At 42.8% G+C, this 19,542-nt stretch overlaps 2 protein-coding genes across 3 annotated transcripts in view; one reads left to right on the top strand and one right to left on the bottom strand.

The window, feature by feature from the left end:
* Positions 1 to 3,931, top strand: part of ugp2b (UDP-glucose pyrophosphorylase 2b) — a 34,345-nt gene extending 30,414 nt beyond the window's left edge. For both annotated transcript variants that reach the window (XM_060878991.1, XM_060878990.1), the window contains exons 9-10: positions 1,636 to 1,740; positions 3,182 to 3,931. In XM_060878991.1, coding sequence (XP_060734974.1) covers positions 1,636 to 1,740; positions 3,182 to 3,289 — 213 coding nt within the window. In that variant the 3' untranslated portion in view covers positions 3,290 to 3,931. The remainder of the gene's footprint in view (positions 1 to 1,635; positions 1,741 to 3,181) is intronic.
* Positions 3,932 to 15,659: 11,728 nt separating this feature from the next.
* The window catches only part of peli1b (pellino E3 ubiquitin protein ligase 1b), a 35,764-nt gene continuing 31,881 nt past the window's right edge, over positions 15,660 to 19,542 (bottom strand). The window contains exon 7 of the mRNA XM_060878987.1: positions 15,660 to 16,950. Within this exon, the coding sequence (XP_060734970.1) occupies positions 16,378 to 16,950 (573 nt within the window). The 3' untranslated portion in view covers positions 15,660 to 16,377. The remainder of the gene's footprint in view (positions 16,951 to 19,542) is intronic.

The following is a 19,542-nucleotide window of genomic DNA, read 5'->3' as shown; positions in this document are numbered from 1 at the left end:
ATTACATTTATAACATACGGATGTTAGAACATCTGTAATACGATCGGTCACGGACGTAATCCCTACACGATATAGACTCAAATATCTGAACATAGAGACTGAGTGAAGGTTTATAATAGAGCAGATTTTAAAAGCGCTCCTATTTTTTTTCTCTCATTTTATTCATTTATTTGTTTATTTATTTGAATGCGAATGTCTCACCTAGTAACGGGTTTAGCCCCGCCCCTTTTTCTTAGATAAAAGTTGTATTGTTCTTGCTCAGGGTTGCTGTGTGATTGGGTCCTGAATCACTCTTAAGAGAAGGTTCCTAGTTAGACATCGTTAAGCTGAATTAGGAGCTCTCACAGACCATTTTCAGACTCTTTATGAGGTGATTATTTTTTGTTGTTCAGATCAGCACTTGAAATTGATTTTCTGCTACAGGCTGAACGTCAGCTGTTTAACCTTTACATGCTTTAGTTTTCATCTCTATAAATAAATAAATAAATAAAGGATACTGCTCAGCCCAGTTGAATTCTTGAGTCTGATTGGTCAGGAGGCGTCTGACCGCAGTCGCTTTAGCTGTAACACGAACATCAGGTTAATATTGATGCGCTTGTTGTTTCTATAGTAACCGCTGATACACTGGGACTTGTACAGCAGCGGCGCCGAACGACTTAATAGCGATAATAAACGGAAATAAATGTTATGAAAATGTTTCACAAAGAATTTTTCAGTATTTAGAAACTGAGCTATTATACTAAAGATAACACGGTTTGGGGTGATAACGGGACGCCAGTGTCCCCCTCCTCCCCCCCTCTTTTTTTTCTTTTAAACTACCACATGGTCCATCGTGTATTATTCTCTGGTTGAGAAGCTGGTGCAGATCTGCATGGCCTCTCTGGTGTGTGTTGTATTTGCTGGTTCACAGCAGTATGTAGGTCAGGATCATTAAAGCTGCAGTATGCTGCTTTTCTGGCCCACAGGGACGGAGCTACAGGTCAGGACAGGGCTGCATTATACAGCACACACGTTACGTCTCAGAAAGTTTTGTGTCTAAAAGCAGCGTGACCTCACGGTGTAGCAATCAAAGCGGGACTTAACGCTCTTGCTGTGTTCAGTAATCTTCAGTAAAACGAAGTGTGTTTTTACTGTATAATGGCAACGTAGCGCCGGGAACCTACATTCATTCTGCAGGCTGATGTACAGTGAGAGAAACTAACCTTCAGCAAGAATGTGTAGGAATCATATTATATAAATATCAAATTAAAGCATTGTGTATCCCCCCCTCTCTCACCCCCCTTCTTACTCCTCTCTCTCCCCTCTCTTTTACTCCCCCTCATCTCTCTCTCCCCTTCCGCTCTCACTCCTCTCTCCCCTCTTTTACTCCCCTCATCCCTCACTCCCCTCTCACTCCCTCCTCCTTCTCTCTCTCTCACTCCCTCCTCCTCGTTCTCTCTCTCACTCCCTCCTCCTCGTTCTCTCTCTCACTCCCTCCTCCTCGTTCTCTCTCTCACTCCCTCCTCCTCGTTCTCTCTCTCTCTCACTCCTCCTCGTTCTCGCTATCTCTCACTCCTCCTTCTTCTCTCTCTCTCTCACTCCCCCCTCTCACTCTTACTCCCCTCCCTCCCCTCCCTTCTACCTCCCAATGTGCAGGTTCAGGAATATCTGACACGCTTCGAGAGTATTCCTGACATGCTTGAGCTGGATCACCTGACCGTGTCCGGAGACGTGACGTTTGGGAAAAACGTTTCCCTGAAGGTAAAATACTTAAGACTCCAAGCACAGGAGCATGTTCCATGTTCATATCCTAGTGTTAATCTCATCATTCACAGTCTGAGGACACGCACACATCGGCCATAATATTAAAACCAGCGATGGGTGAAGTAAATAACACTAGGCAGCAAGTGCAGTTTAGTTGGGAGAAGGAAACATGGAACTGCACGACTTTAAGGGCTAAATTGTGAAGCTGACGCAGGCAACGTGATGCTCAGGTGCCGGAATTCATCTGGGTGTTATTTTGATCAACTTCCTAAACAGTGATGTAGAATGAAGTGCATGCCTCCATGGCAACAGTATTCCTGTGTCAGCAGGGTTAAGACTCTATACTGCAAAAACCTGTCAGGAATGGTTTGTGGAACATGACAGGGTTCAAGATTCTTCAAAATCTGATCAAGCGTAAACAAGTCTGATCCACAGAGGCTCCACCTGACGACTTCCGGCGTTTAACGTCTCGGTGCCAAAAATCAGAGCACACCTCCTGAGGTCTAGTGGGATCCATCATGACCTGATGTGGCAGTAGTTTGAGTGGCACAAGTAGAATTTACACAATAGTAGGAAGTTGGTTGTAATGATATAACTGATACTTTCCTGTCTGAGAATTGCTTCTTTATTTGAACTCCTCCAACATGCCACCATCACCCAGAATGTGTGAGGCACCATTACTGTGAACCTAACTGCAGTAATGACTATTGAGTTATTGAGCGTTAACCTTGTAGCTCCGGTGTGAAAAAGAAGCGAAGACGAGACATCGGACGTTTCTTCATTCATTCATTTTCTACCGCTTATCCGAACTACCTCGGGTCACGGGGATCCTGTGCCTATCTCAGGCGTCATTGGGCATCAAGGCAGGATACACCCTGGACGGACTGCCAACCCATCGCAGGGCACACACACACACTCTCATTCACTCACGCAATCACACACTAGGGACAATTTTCCAGAGATGCCAATCAACCTACCATGCATGTCTTTGGACCGGGGGAGGAAACCGGAGTACCCAGAGGAAACCCCCGAGGCACGGGGAGAACATGCAAACTCCACACACACAAGGTGGAGGCGGGAATCGAATCCCGACCCTGGAGGTGTGAGGCGAACGTGCTAACCACTAAGACACCGTGCCCCCCCATCGGACGTTTCTTGATACGGAAATTTTATTAACGTAAAAACTCGATGCCTGTAAACTGCTGTTTGGTAAAGCGAGCGGTTTTATACGCGCGAGTCTCGTTCTGATCCTCCGAGTCTTCACGAGAGTGTCGTCGTCTTCATGAAATCATTAGAAGTAGCTCAGTCCTGAAACGAACAGACATCTGAAGCCGTAAATAATGAACGTTGGCATTCGGCAACACTGAATTTTTTTACTTTCTGAAATCTTCGATGCTCGTTAACTTGTTTCTGACCTTTGACCCTTCGCTCTACGCAGGGAACTGTGATCATCATCGCCAATCACGGGGACAGGATCGACATCCCAGCCGGCTCCATGCTGGAGAATAAAATCGTCTCTGGAAACCTGCGCATCCTGGACCATTGACCGCTGGCTCCGATCGTCCGAAACGTGATCACATGACCTCGCCTCACCTGCCTGTCTCGCCTCATGACCGAGGCGGTGCCTCCAACACGTCCTCTCTCAGACTTATTTTTGTATCACTCTCTCTTTTAAAGTCTATTTTATTCTTTCCTACATTCCACCATCATCTTGTGTCAGTATAAGAACGGTGTCACGTTTACTGTACAGTATAATGGGATGTGGTAGCTCAGTGGTTAAGGTGTTCGACTACTGACCTGAAGGTCATCGGTTCGAATCCCAGGTCCAGCAGGTTGCCACTGCAGGGCCCCTGAGCAAGGCCCTTAACCCTCGATTGCTCAGGTGTATAAACTGAAATTAAAAAAAATAAAAAAATGTAAGTCACTCTGGATAAGAGTGTCTGCTAAATGCTGTAATTGTATAAATAAGCCGAAACCTGGCGGCCACTGCTTTTGTTTTTCTACTCAGAGAGATCAGTGTTTTCTCTTTGTGTACTTACTCCCCATGGTAACATTACAGACTGTGCTCAAATCCCACTTATGTAAAGTCAAATGTGAAGGAGAAAAGCAATAAGCTTTCAATCACGGTGAACCGTTCCAGGAGCTGCACCGGGTTCTGGAACCAAATAAAGTGCAATATGAAACAAAACAGGAGTGGATGAGTGATTGAGAGAGAAATTGTGTGTGTGTGTGTGTGTGTGTGTGTGTCTGTGTGTGTGTGTGTCTGTGACACACACACACCTTATCAGCAATATAATACAGTATACATAGGTAATATTAAGCACCTGATCTGAAGACTTTCCACTTCCCCTTAGGAATGTCACTCCTCTGGCTTTTTTACTTAAACACTTTCTCTTTCTGTCTGTCTCTCTCTCTTTCTCGGTCTGTCTCTCTCTTTCTCTCTCTCTCTCGATATTGAGGACTTTTTAATTAAATAGAGTTAACTGGTTATTAACCTGTTATTATAAAAGGACGAAGAACCTACAAGGGACGGAGAGGTAGATGGACTCCTGCAACATGAGCAAATAAAAAAAGACAAGTGAGGGAGAGAGACTGGGCAAACAGGACAGGAAGGAGTGATTAAAAATAAGTGAGAGAAACGAAGAAACAGAGAAAGAAAGCAAAAGACACAACAACAACAACAAAAAAAAAAAAAAGAGTTCAGTGTACTAATGCACTATGAGCTGAAGGTTTCCCACAGTTCTCTGAGGCAGGAGGTGATTAGAACCCTGTAATGTAAAAGCAGTCACGCGTTCAACTCACTCCGGTTATGTCCTGAACACATCCACACACGCGGCCTTTAACGCCCGAGGGCCACGTAAACCGTGCTCACTGATCTGTTGCTCTGCACCATACACACCTCAGCATCACTGTGGATACACTAGCATCAATAAACTACATCCTGTGCACTATACAGATCACGTGTCATCATTTGGATGTCGCATAAAATGATAGAGGAAGCGTCAGTCAGCTTTGTGTTGGACTCTTCATCAGTGAACGTATGAAGACGTCGTCAGGAAGGAATCAGTGTTAAGTCTGTAATGAACTCAGAGGTGACTGTGACCTGTTAGTTCCTCAGAAGCTCTCGGATGCACGATTATAAACTGTTGTATAAAGGACGTTATTTACATTGACATTATTTCCTGTCCAGTGTCACTAAATGACGATGAGGTTCATTCTGAGTCTGGTTCCTCTCCAGGTTCCTCTCATATCATCTCAGGGAGTTTTTCCTCACCATCATCAAAAAACTGGAGTCTGGAGAGAATGTGTTACTATAGAAACGCTACCATATTAAAATGTGTGCATTATTATAAACCTGGCAGCTGGAGATACTGTCAGAGCTGCAGTTATAGAAAATTAATCAACACTTTGTGTCTTTGATTACTTCCATTACGGTTTTAAATCTGTTCTGGACGTTACATAAAAAACACAACGTGAAATCAAATATTAAACACAATGCTGTTAGGGCAGAATGATGGTGTAAGAGCTGCGCATGGTGCACTAAGGCTTTCTATCTGCAGTCTCTCACAGATGCCGTGTTAACACCACAACACTTCTGTAAGGGAACCGTGAGAGTGTGTGAGGAAGCGGCACAACTCCAGATTCAGTGCAGCTTATTGCTCATGCATGCGAGCTAACTCGTCCTGAGAGGGATTTACTGCTTCTCCTCTTTTTACCTTTCACTCTCTACACACACACAGATACACACAGAGAAATACACACACACACGGATATAAACACAGACAGACAGACACAGATATACACACAGATATACACACACACACACACACAGAAATACACACACAGACAGACAGACACAGATACACACAGATATATACACACACAGATATACACACACAGACAGACACACACAGATACACACACAGAAATACACAGATACACACAGAGAAATACACACACACACAGATACACATACACACACACAGATATACACACACAGACAGACACACACAGATACACACACAGACAGACACACACAGATACACATACACACAGATACTACTACTACTACTACTACTATGCTGACGGTCGCGAAGCGACAATGTCTGTTTTCATTTCTTTTCTATGCTACCGCTGTTCTCCATTCGCTTCGCTGTTTTGACAGCTTAGCCCAGGATTCCAACTTGATGTTTCTCTGCTTCAGGTTTCTCTTGATGGTATCCTTATACCGCAGTCGAGGTCTACCTCTCTTCCTTTGGCCAACAGGTAGCTGTGAGAACAGGATCTGTTTAGGAAGTCTGTTGGGTGGCATCCTCATAAGGTGTCCAGTCCACCGAAGATTCTTTCTGATCAGGAGGTCTTCCATGGATGGCAGTCCTGTTTTATCCAATATTTCCTTGTTGGTCACCTTGTCCTTCCACGTTATCTTCAAGATGGACCGAAGATGCCGCATCATGAAGGCATGAAGCTTCTTCACATGGCGTCTGTACACTGTCCAGGATTCGGCTGCATACAAGAGCGTAGATATCACTACTGCTCTGTAGATCTTGCCTTTCACTTTCCTGGACACATGGTGGTTATTCCAGAGTCTCTGGCGCAGCCTGCCAAAGGATGCACTAGCCTTGGCCATTCTCCTCTGTAACTCAGCATCTATTCGTCCGTCTTTTGCAACTGTGCTTCCAAGGTAGGTGAATTCTGGGACAGAGTTAAGTTTGTTTCCATCTACCATAATATCCACTTCCTGGGTTCTTGAAGAGTTTGGTTGGTACAGTACTTCTGTTTTCTTGATGTTGATCTTTAGACCGAACTTCTTTGATGCATCAGAAAAAGCATTTATGATTCGTTGCATGTCTTGTGGAGAGTGGGCAAGTAGAGCACTGTCATCTGCGAACAGCAGTTCCCTAATCAGTACGAGGGTACTCTTGGTCCTTGCTTTGAAGTGTGTGGCATTGAAGAGGTCAGCGTCTTGTCTTGACTGAATATAGACACCATCTTTCATGCCCTGAAAAGCCTCTTCCAGCATTGCTGATAGGAATATGGAGAAGAGTGTCGGGGCCAGCACACAACCTTGTTTGACACCATTTGTAACATCAAAAGTCTCTGAGGACTCTCCTCCGTCACTGACATTTGCCTTCATCCCTGTGTGAAGAGATTCAATCATGGATGTAATCTTCTCAGGACATCCATCCATATACACACAGATACACACAGAGAAATACACACACACACAGATACACATACACACACACAGACACACACACAGACACACACACACACACACACACAGACACACACACACACACACACAGAGAAACAGAAAGCGAGAGAGAGACACACACACTCCTTATCAGCAATATAATACAGTATACATGGGTAATATTAAGCACCTGATCTGAACACATTCCACAGGTAAAGGTTTAATATGCGGCAAAAACACTTAATTATCCTATTTTAACTAAAGAATGTCACTCCTCTGGCTTTTTACTTTCTCTCTCTCTCTCTCTCTCTCTCTCTCTCCCTTTCCCGTTCTCTCCTTTGTCTACGTCCCCCCTCTCTCCCTCTCCCTTTCTCTCTCTACCTTTTTCTCTGCCCCCTCCCCTTCCTCTCTCTCTCTCTCTCTCTCTCTCTCTCTCTCTCCCTTTTTCTCTGCCCCTCCCCTTTCTCTCTCTCTCTCTCCCTCCCTTTTTCTCTGCCCCCTCCCCTTCCTCTCTCTCTCTCTCTCTCTCCCTTTTTCTCTGCCCCCTCCCCTTTCTCTCTCTCTCTCTCTCTCTCTCTCCCTCCCTTTTTCTCTGCCCCCTCCCCTTCCTCTCTCTCTCTCTCTCTCTCTCTCTCTCTCTCTCTCTCTCTCTCACTTTTTCTCTGCCCCCTCCCCTTTCTCTCTGTCTCTCTCTCTCTCTCTCTCTCTCTCTCTCCCTTTTTCTCTGCCCCCTCCCCTTTCTCTCTGTCTCTCTGTCTCTCTCTCTCTCCCTTTTTCTCTGCCCCTCCCCCTTTCCGTCTCTCTCTCTCTCAGAGGATACAGTTACACATATCATGACTCTGCTCCCCGTCCTGCTCTCATTACCGCACCTGTTTAAACTAAAAGGCTTTTCACTTCCTATTTACATTCACATCTGTTCAGATCCTTTTCTCTGAAGTCCCTTATAGGAGAAGACGAACCTTCTCTGTAGTTCACACAGAGACAGAACTCTGTAGGAGTGGAAAGCAGAGACACTTCAACATCTGCGTTCTGTTGTCACACCACATCACGTAACACAAGAACGAGTAACAGTCTAGCAAACAGACGGAGAGCAAAAAAACCCTGCTTTCCAGTCCGGGTTCGCGTACAGCTCGGCTTTATTCTAGGTTCTGACTCCAAGCTTACGGCGAGTTCCACTGCTTATTGCAGCGGTGTCCAATCTTCTCCACAAAGGGCCGGTGTGGGTGCAGGGTTTCATTCCAACCAAGCAGAAGCCACACCTGATTCCACCTGTTTAATCAGTTGTTTTTGGCTTTTAGTATAGACACTGGTGCGGCTTCTGCTTGTTTGGAATGAAAACCTGCACACACACACACACACACACACACCGGCCCTTTCCGGATAAGATTATTGGATCATTTTCTATTTGATATGGTTAAGTCTTTTCTAGGGGGCACGGTGGCTTAGTGGTTAGCACGTTCGCCTCACACCTACAGGGTTGGGGTTCGATTCCCGCCTTCACCTTGTGTGTGTGGAGTTTGCATGTTCTCCCCGTGCCTCGGGGGTTTCCTCCGGGTACTCCGGTTTCCTCCCCCGGTCCAAAGACATGCATGGTAGGTTGATTGGCATCTCTGGAAAATTGTCCCTAGTGTGTGATTGCGTGAGTGAATGAATGAGTGTGTGTGTGTGTGCCCTGCGATGGGTTGGCACTCCGTCCAGGGTGTATCCTGCCTTGATGCCCGATGCCCGAGGTAGTTCGGATAAGCGGTAGAAAATGAATGAATGAAGTCTTTTCTACTTAAAGACGCCAGGCCTGCCTCTGTACTTACAACCTGATTTACCTGCAGACCTGCAAAAAAAAAAAAGAGAAACTGTTACATCAGTCTGTAAAATAAATCACAGGCATTATATTTTACATCTTAATTTGATCAGAAACATTTCAACACTTCATCTGCTCTTGTCTACATCATGACGGGACAAAATTGCGGATCACGTAACAAACCGATTCGGATTCTCTGATTAAACTCACACACTCTCACACCAAACGGTCTCACTCAGGGTTAAAGCACTTCCTTTGAGTGCCTTCATTCATCCCCATCTCAGGTGTAATCCTGCTCGTTACACTAGAACCCTCTGGACGGCATAACGTGTGGCGATTTGGCAGAAAGCCCAGTGCTGCATTACTGTATGAAAAGACACCATTCTACAGGAGACACAAAGACACACACATACACACACACAGCTCTCTTAAGCCGTGCACAAGATGGTAAGCACAAAGCCGCTCTTATTCCGAAAAAGCAATCAACATGTGGAAGTTTATACAAATAATCAAAGTCAAAAAGGATTCATTGCGTTAAAAGCAAGCTGTTCAGATAAGCAAGTGCAGATATTCACACGACCTCATCAGGGTTTTCTATATAACGGAAAATAACCAAAAGGACTTTACATGGTGAAGAAATGGTTTGAGATCCATTCATTCATCTTCTACCGCTTATCCGAACTACCTCGGGTCACGGGGAGCCTGTGCCTATCTCAGGCGTCATCGGGCATCAAGGCAGGATACACCCTGGACGGAGTGCCAACCCATCACAGGACACACACACACACACACTCATTCACTCACGCACTCACACACTACGGACAATTTTCCAGAGATGCCAATCAACCTACCATGCATGTCTTTGGACCGGGGGAGGAAACCGGAGTACCCGGAGGAAACCCCCGAGGCAGGGGGAGAACATGCAAACTCCACACACACAAGGCGGAGGCGGGAATCGAACCCCCAACCCTGGAGGTGTGAGGCAAACGTGCTAACCACTAAGCCACCGTGCCCCCGGTTTGAGCGCCAGACAAAGTTAAAATACAGACTCAAATGCGTTGGATTATCACTTCTAACTAAAGTTAGATAAGTTATTTAAGAAAGGTTTCTTCTAGTAACCACTTCTTCACTTTGTTTTCATCACAATCTTTCTCTTTTCTTTATATAAAAATCATCAGGATATTTCTACCTGAATGACTGTTCAATGCAAGCGGTTTTGCTGGAACTCAATGTTCCCTGAGGACACGTGCAAGAAGGCCAAGTATCTTGAAATGGTAGAGGATACAATCAATAAAAGTCACTACAGAGGCTCTACAGTACATCAGGCACTTGGTCTCAATGGTATTAGAGGGATGCAAGAAAGAAAAGGTCATTGAAGTTGCAGAAAAAGCCTTGAGGTGGCTTTGGATTAAGAGGGATGACCCATGGTGTAGTGCTGGACACGAGCTAGGGACAGATCTCCATGGGAAGGGTATCTGATGATCAGAAACACACTATGATCCTGGGTTTATTAATAAAGATGTGTCCGAGCTGCACCGTCGAGTATCCGTGGTTCAAGTAAGCTCGTTTTCCTGAGAGGGGAAAAAAATAAATCTATATTAAATTATAATTAAACTAAGCTATCATTTCATCAGTTTGTTTCTCGCAGGAGTCACAATGACTGATTGAATTAAAATAAGCTCAGAATACAAACACTAGAATATAAATGTGACTTAATTACAAATCAATAAAAGTTTACTAAAATTTGAGCATAAGGTGAAAATAAAGTGACCTCAGGACATTTAAAGAAATGTATATAAATATTTGCAAGACACAATTCTTGGTTCCCTCTTATTAAGTACAAGAACAACCCGATTAAGTGCCTCGGATGATGCCACCATGTGGCCGTGTTGTGTCCCAACCCACAGGGACCATCTTTAAAAGCTGCAACGCATTGCAGTTATTCTGAATCCACAAGAGTACGTCATGTCTGCTACACACTTAGGTGCCTTTTGTGATATCCTGCTCTGCTCTAGATTAACAAAAATAGTGCACTACTTAGTGAACATGGAGTCGATTTGGACTTGTCACACTTTTGTGAATTGTGTTCAGCTCTAAGTAAAAAAAAACAAAAAAAACCTTCATCCTCTCTGAAGCTCTATGAGTCCAGATACAGAGAATAAGAAGAGGACGTGTTTGCTGTGTGAATAAGATATGATTCCTGAAATAACTCCATTAAATCACAAAACACCGCCGCTACATGGTGAAAATAGGGAAAGATTTTACACAAGGATTAAATATAAACTGGTAATGATCTCAGATGTGGGATAACGCAGTGACTCATACGGTACCTAGTAAATAATTTACTGCTGCATTGGTATAGACAAGAATTTATGTAGATATCTAGCTGAAGGTCTAGTTCATATGTAAGAACCACACATACACACGATATACAAGTTCAATAAATTTGTACAACAGCGCTGTTAAATTCTCAAATCTGATTGGTCAGAAAGTGTTAAAGTGAGTGGAAAAAAATGTAATTTTTATATATACATATACATATATATATATATATACATACACATATACATATATATATATATATACATACACACACACATATATATATATATATTATTTTTCCCCACTCACTTTCTCAACACTGTTTATTTTAGTGAAATATTTTATTTTTTTCCCCACTCACTTTCTCAAATCTGATTGGTCAGAAAGTGTTGAGAAAGTGAGTGAAAAAAATAAAAAAATAAAAAAATCTATATTTTATATTTAATGTTGAAGATATAAATATATTAACTATAAATAGGTAAGGAAAAAATAAACCTGAGACAATCTTTTTTATTACATAACAAATAAATAAATATTAGGTGAATCCACTTCAAGTGTAAAGAATAAAACATGTGGGAGTGTGACGACGTTAAAGGAAAATAACATCACGCTCCTAAGTATTTTATTCTTTAAATAAAATCCCAATTTACAACAGCAGAAAAATAAAAAAATCCAAACATTCTTTTTTTATTATATTTTATTGTTTCAAGTTGGTACAAAAGCCATCAGATCAGTTACCTTGTCAGCTTTCAAAGTGAAGCACGGGAATTCTCTTCAAAACGATGCCTTAACAACAGAGAACATGCACACACGCAAACAAACAAACAAACAAACAAATGAGACAAACCAAAGGGGAAGAAAAGCCTGTCTTCACTACAGAGAGACTCGAGGAAGCAGGATAGAGATGGGATGATGGACAGAAAGAGGTTCACATCAGTGAGGTATTCTCAGGCCTTGGCTGCATTAAGCATTGTTGGAAATGCTGATTGTGTGTAAAGGGATTCAGTAGGAGTTTTAATCAGGACGGAGCGATCCGTACAGGGCTTAAAGATCGAATGCTGCATCCATAAAGAGGGGAAGTTCTCCCTGAGCTGAAAGAATGGGAAGGAAACTGCACTCAGGACAGCAGGACACAGACCCATCACTGTGGAGTTAGAAATGAACAGCTTCTCCTCATCTTGAGGAATAACAGAAAGTCGGGGAAGGTGGAGGCATCCGGCAGCCAACAGCTGGGACGTCTCAGCAAGGGCAGGACTCCCAAAGCTGGTTGTAAACAGCACAAGCGTTTATGATATGATGGTATGAGTGTGAATCGATTTTTCAGTGTAACATCTGTGGGACAAATCACTATGTGCTACCAGGATAAATACCACAAAACGAACGCCTAATGCAGAACAATATAAAATGGGCTATCCTTTGTGATTCGATGATGACTCGCCACATCGTGCTGAAATGAGTTAACAGAGATGGAGAGACAGAGATGGAGCCGTCACAGGCTCTGCAAAAGCACCGAGGTAGCTATTATGTTAGTGAGTCTACGGTGTATTCTACAATGGACAACAGTCTAAACGTGTGTTGTGTTGTGTTGTAGTGTGATGTAGTCTGGTTAAGGTTGGTGTTTTGTAGGATGCGTCAGTACAGCAACGTTTAATTCGGGCTGATTAACAATAAATCAATTAGCCTCATGGCTGATGTTGGGATGCTTATAAAATGTATTAAAAAATGTATTTAAAAGCTCTGCTGCTCAATTTTACACACACGCGCACACACACACACACACACACACACACACACACACACACACACACACACACACACACACACACACACACACACACACACACACACACACACACACACACACACACACACACACACACACACACACACACACACACACACACGGTCAAGATGCTCTACATTTTGGCTGCATGTGTTTTAAGACTCTTACACAGCTAAGTAAAAAAGTTCCTGAAGGCTAAAAAGCCCACATTCAGTGATCCAGGGTGGAAGACTCCCCTCAGCTCTGAGTCAGTTCTACCTAATAAATGAAAATAAAATGGTTGTTGACGTTCCTGTGGCTGCTACAACAGATTAAAAAGTGTACCAGGTCATAAAGGCACCGATTAAAGGTGCAGACAAAACAATCAATTCAGTTAAAATACAGTTTTGTTTGCCTGAAGCCCAAACTAATTGTCTAAAATGAGCGCATGAATAACTACTAGATCAGCAGCCAGGTTTTTATCAATCATCTGAAGCAGAACTGAGGATCCACTTCTAATACGTAGACTCAAATGTCTGTAAAGTAAATTCTTTTTTTTTTTTTTAAAAAGGGAGCGAGAGAGCGCGAGAGAGAGAGAGAGAGAGAGAGAGAGAGAGAGAAATCAGACAGAGCGAGTCTGTTTAATCAGAAACAGGTTTGTAGTTATTTTTCAGAAGTGGCAGGTGATGACACGTCAGATTATTTAGCACAGCACTCAATGCAGTGAGATCTGCATAGCAACCCTTACATTTCTCACGTTCCTGTGTCACGCGTCACATATCCGAGTGCCACAAGCTCTGTGTTTACTACCTGGGAAAGTAAAATATATGGTATGATATTACTATTATTATATTACTATTTTATTTCTGCTCCATAATTCATGGTGAAAGTTGACTAACGAATCATTGCACGTTATAACCGGTGACAAAAAAAAAAAATCATCGAGATCAAATCAGTCAGTTCCTCTTTAATAATTTAGTTATTTAATATGAATGAATATTTATATATTATGTTCATGATAGGGGACGTCTCCCTCACATACAAATATCCACTTAAATCGATTATGTTTTCACATGATGATTCCTTTACTGTCCGGTATCCAGATCCTGTGATTCTATTTCTATGGGTCCAGGCTTTGTATGTGCCAATATTACATTTTCCTATCAGGGGAAGCTGGATGCTAACTAAAAGAAGCTTTGACAGATGAATAGCCCCAGAGGTCATGCTATATTTTGTTAGCATGCTAAATGTAACCATAGGAACAAGAAAATGTTAGTGGTTATCAAATCACTAGTGAACATGAATCCCAGTATTTGCTTTGGCCAGGGTTACAGGTTTATCTGTACTGGTGGTGCAACGAATGTCCTTAACCTTTCACCACAACCATAAAGGAGGATTATTTTAAAACTTTAAATGTATATATTGTCGCTGTCGGGCGGAAACCTCGTATGTCCAAATTTGGTCAATTTCATATTTTTTCACATATCGATGCTATTGGTCAGTCCCCACGTGGGTCTGTTATTTTTACAAGTTATTAACCAATCTAAAGTCTTGAAAATAGCTTGAGCGCAAATCTCATAACTCCACTGGACACTTCAACTGTCCACCTCTTCCTCACTCTGCGGGAGAGCTTCACGGCATATTTCTCCTCAAGAAGAGTCGCAACGAATCAACACGTCTTCTGAGGTAAATGTCTTCAAAACACTGGGCTCAAAGAAAAAAAAATCTTGACTCCCGCTAGTTCTGGTGCTCGTCTGAGGACAGGAATTTAGCGCAAGACAATCCACTGTAACGCGGACTAAACCCTGTGTACTGCAGATAAGGTACAGCGTTTTTTTAATTTCCTGAAAAATAACGGTTTTGGAGATACGAGGATTCCGCCTGACAGCGACGATATACATATTAATGTACAAATTCCTCTCTAACAAGGTCAGGGCTTGATGGTATGTCTCAGATTTGTGCTGATCTGTGTGAGCACGAGGGTAAGTGAGGTGACGTGTGTAAGTCAATCTGTATAAAAGCATCTCTTATCTGCTGAACCTTAGAAGACACTGAGGTGTGGCCCAATGTCCAGTGTGGCCCTAAAATGCTACCTATCCAGGAAGCTACCTTTTGAGTAGAACACAACGGGAGTGATATTTAGAAATGTCCAATTTGCTTCCAATAGGAAAAATGTGGTGTACCGCAGAATCTAGTCTATAAAATACAGCTGCAGATCGTTCAGATACAGCAAACAAACACACACAAACACACACACGGAGCAGAGTTTCTTAAAGGATAGGGCAGTGGTTTTGGTCTGTAATTAAAGGGACAGATATGTATCTGTTTTGAGAATAATTGCCGACTTCCTAAATAACCCTTAAACTATGGTTTCTTAATAATTTCATCACTATTCAAACCACTAACTACATTAACACTTATCTAGCCCTGATGCTTAGTTCTCTTCCCACATCACTGTGTGTCTGAAGACCTCAGACTATTGCTCTGAGGTGGAAGTATTCACACACATGCTCGCACACACACACACACACACACGATAGCTACATATACACTGAACACACACAGCCAAGGCTACACATAGGACGATGAAAATGAGAAACAAAAAAAATAAAATAGGGCAGAGACAGAATGAAACTCCAAAACGTACACACCAATAATTTTACATTTGAGTAACATCGATACTATGCATAAATAAAAACAGTAAGTATTTTTAAGTTAGCATATTTGATTTACATAAAAAAAAAAATCTCTAACATCTAAATGCGTTTTCTTTTTTTGCAGCAGTGATGGTGATGGATCGACTTGTAAGGGTTAAGTTCGTGTTATATCACAGACAATTTGGTGTAAAGGATGATTATTGCATCACTAAAATTGAGTAGAATGTTGTTTTTTTTTTAACCATTAGCATATTAGCAAAGAAACACTGTAATATATTACTGTAGCTCCTCAAACCCTCCCAGTTCACTCCCCAATCTCACCCGGGCACTTCCTGTGGCAACTCACACTTCCATTTGTATGCAAAACGCCCAGTCTTTTTTCTTTCTTTTCTTTCGTTGTTTTTTTTTTTTTTTTTTAACCTTCGTTCAGGTCATTTTTAGTTTCAATTGAAAATATATAATTCTCTGTTTGTCTTAAGGATTAAGAAAAATTCACTACAAAAAGGTCACTTATAAAGCAGAGGAAATAAAAAACAGTCCGAGTCAAGAAAAGCCACATGCTACGCTGCTAAATTCTGCACCACGCCCAAATAGTACACCACCACAGAATAGGAAAATCATCACAGGTGTACTATCCAGACAGATTATTTAGCACAGAAGTATGTGGTTTTGTACAGGGAAAGAGAAACGAATAGAGTGATGTCAGGTGGGAGAGGGAACGTGGCTCTCCATTTTGCGTGGCAGAAGGTCTAAAAAGGTTGAAAAGTTTAAAGAAAACGGAGAAAGATACGTTGTGTGACTTTAATAAAGTTCAGTTAACGGTTTTACGAAAAAAAAGGACTGAGGAGTGCACGGGGCTGAGGAGGCCCTTTCTGGATGGTCTAGAAACGGTCAAAGGTCAGTCGACGGGCCCCTGGAAGATGAGTCGCACGTGGCTGTGGCCGGTGCTGAGCTGCTGGGCGCAGAAGGGGCATGCAGCATGGAAGGTGTGTGTGCCGTGTGGAAGTGGGATTTGGCTCCAGAAAGCAGCCGTCTTCTCCGAGCACACGTGTCCGCACGGGCTGAAGGCATGAGTGGGAGGAGCGGCGTCAACATAAAGCCCTGCTTCGCAGCCCAGCCATAGAGGTACGTAGGGCCCCCGGGCGCGGCACATCGGGCACTCACGCTCAGTTCCACCCCCTGCCCCGCCTCGCTCACCCCAGTCGTGATATCCGTGCACGTGGCCGCACTGTAGGTATGCCCAGGGCTGCTTCTCGGCCACGGCACCCTGGCACCGACGCATGCTCGGAAACGCCAGTGTGTTGAGGCCCACGGGACATTGTGGCCGTGCTGCGTTCAACTCCTGCCGCAGCGCCTCCAGGTGTTTCAGAGTAGGTGCGCGCCGAAGACCCTCTGCGGTGCGCCACAGCATCGTAGCACCACACAGGTCAATCAGAGCACCGTCTGAAAGCTCATGCGTTTCACTCTCCACCTGAGGGAAGAAAGGATACAGGAAAATGAGCATCATCCTGTGATCTGTAGCCACAGATATAGAAGACACATCTGGTATTTTCACATCAAAGGATCAGATAAGATTTTTTTACTTGTTGTAGCACTGCACATAGACTCTGATGGAACACGTTCTCTGATTTGTGGCTCAGGACGTTTGTCTTCAAATCGGACCAAAAAGAATAAATAAAACTTCTGCCATATAGGATTTCTCCGGAATGAAAATAAAGGTGTTGAGCTCACACTGTGAGTAACTACACTCACAGGACAGTTTACTGTTAAAGTAAAGTACTGAAAACACATGAGCATCAGAGTAAATGAGCAGAACTGATAACGTTTAGCCAGCAGAGGGCGCTACACTCCAGCTTTCAGTGTTCACACAGCAACACCAGTGTCCCTCTGAAGGAGATACACACGTATCTGTAGGCTATTTAGATGTCTGTTTGTTTTGACAGAGGTTTATACATCTTGATGCTATACACAAGCATGTTTGTTTGCATGACATTTTAACCCTTTTGTGTTTTAAAGAAACAGTAAATTAAAATCACCTTTTTCTCACACAAATATAATATACACATTAACACTAACTTGGGTTCTCTTAATGGTTTATTGCAGGTTACAAGATCGCAACTCAATCGTTTATAAAGTTGAGCACTTAAAAGATATTCAATGAATAAATAAATAAATAAATTAAAAAAAAAAAAAGGAAGTGGAAAACAAACAAAGGAAAATGAACCAAAAAAGAAAATAAGGATTTCAATACTTCATACAAAGGCGAGTGGGGAAATTGATCGTGTAACTCGACTGAAAGATGAATATAAAATAACAGTTAAATTACATAATAGTCTCTTGGGATCCTCAGCTCAATAACCTCAAGCTCAGATGGCATTTAGACAAAATTTAGCTAGCATCAGGCTTCCATTACAGCCAGGCCATTGTATTTATTTACCAACAGCACTGGGTCTCCATTACACACACACACACACACACACACACACACACACACACACACACGCGCGCACGCAGACACTCGCGCACGCAGACACTCGCGCACGCAGACACTCGCGCACGCAGACACTCGCGCACGCAGACACTCGCGCACGCAGACACTCGCGCACGCAGACACCACTGTGGGTTCTATGAAGTTCAGATGTTTTCTTGCAGTACCACTGTCAAGAGCCTAACTGGGATAAACACAGCGTCTGTATAATGTGGCTTAATCCTTAAAGCAGTTTTGAACAGTTTCTTGTGGAGGTGTTATCAAACATCCATGCGCCAGCACTGGGGCTCATTAAAGACTGTTTTGATGATCAGTTTGTAAGGCTGAAAGGGTTTGTTGGACGGTACTGATGGTATTTTAGTTTTGGTTTGTCCACGGTGGCCAGCGTTTGGCCTCCATTAACACAAACTCAGACTAGAGCAGCTTTAACAGCTTTAGAGCACTAGAGTGCAATTCAGTTTGGGTGTTTTGATGATTTCACTGTCACGTACCTGCTTGATCTCTTGAGCAGCGTAAAAGTGAGTTTGAGAGGGAAAAATCTAATAATTTCCATTCTTGCCTTGTGTTATTAAATCAAACTGATTTTCCTATTGTGCCACTGGAAACTAGTCAGTCCTGAAAGATGGAGTGTGCTGCCAATGACATGTTCATGACACCTCTTTAAATTGTATAATACTACTATATGACTTCGTGAAGACAACCAGAGACATGCTGTACATACTAAGATGGCTAAGAGTCTTATTTGTAATAAAGTACGGGTGAACTCTAATCATTTTCTTTGAGGCAATCGTATTGCATCTTAGCAGCAATTCTTTTTTTCAGCCGTATAATTAATATACATTGAGATAAAATACTATTTCAGATGGTGTGGTCTGTGAAGTCTGATGTCACTAGTTACGCCAAACATCAGGTATTACACTGAAAAAAATACCTAACCATAACCCTAACGCTTTCTTACTAAACATTCATTCAAATGACTATTTTGGAAAAAAAAACAAAACATTTTTATAAAGCTTCAAGTGTGGTTAAACAAATTCTTGCTAAGATTAAGCCAAAGCCTGGTTAACGTGTGACCTACTCAGAAACAAGACCTGTGAGTGTGTTTGCTCTGAAGCTAATAAGAATGATTAGTGTGAAGCCTTTTGAGCCAAGGAGCTGATTATTCTGTGCTGCGTGTGTGTGTGTGTGTGTGTGTGTGTGTGTGAGTGTGAGAAACCCTCAACCCTCTCTCCTTCTACCACAGACTTTTTATCCTCCCTAATAATACCTCTGCCAACAGTGGGTGTATGGCCTTTCCATTACGGCCTAAATGAAGATGTTCATCCTTTACAGCAACAAGGAGCAAAAAAAGATGGACAGACAGATAGAAAACTCAGTCTGGCTGTTCTGTCTGACGCACTTAGCAGATCAGCTGCTGATCATCTTACAGCATCACATTACACAGATACAGAGTTGCTCTGACACACACACACACATGCGCGCACGCACACAAAGTCTTGTGTGCACGGTTACTACAGTAACAGCAGTAACAGCATCCAACAGTAGTCAGGGCAGGAGATAGACAGACACAAGGAC

Source organism: Tachysurus vachellii, chromosome 10 (genome assembly GCF_030014155.1).
Source record: "Tachysurus vachellii isolate PV-2020 chromosome 10, HZAU_Pvac_v1, whole genome shotgun sequence".
Taxonomy (NCBI): Eukaryota; Metazoa; Chordata; class Actinopteri; order Siluriformes; family Bagridae; genus Tachysurus; species Tachysurus vachellii.
The sequence above is the reverse complement of the archived record's forward strand: the minus strand, read 5'-3'. Positions and strand labels throughout refer to the sequence as shown.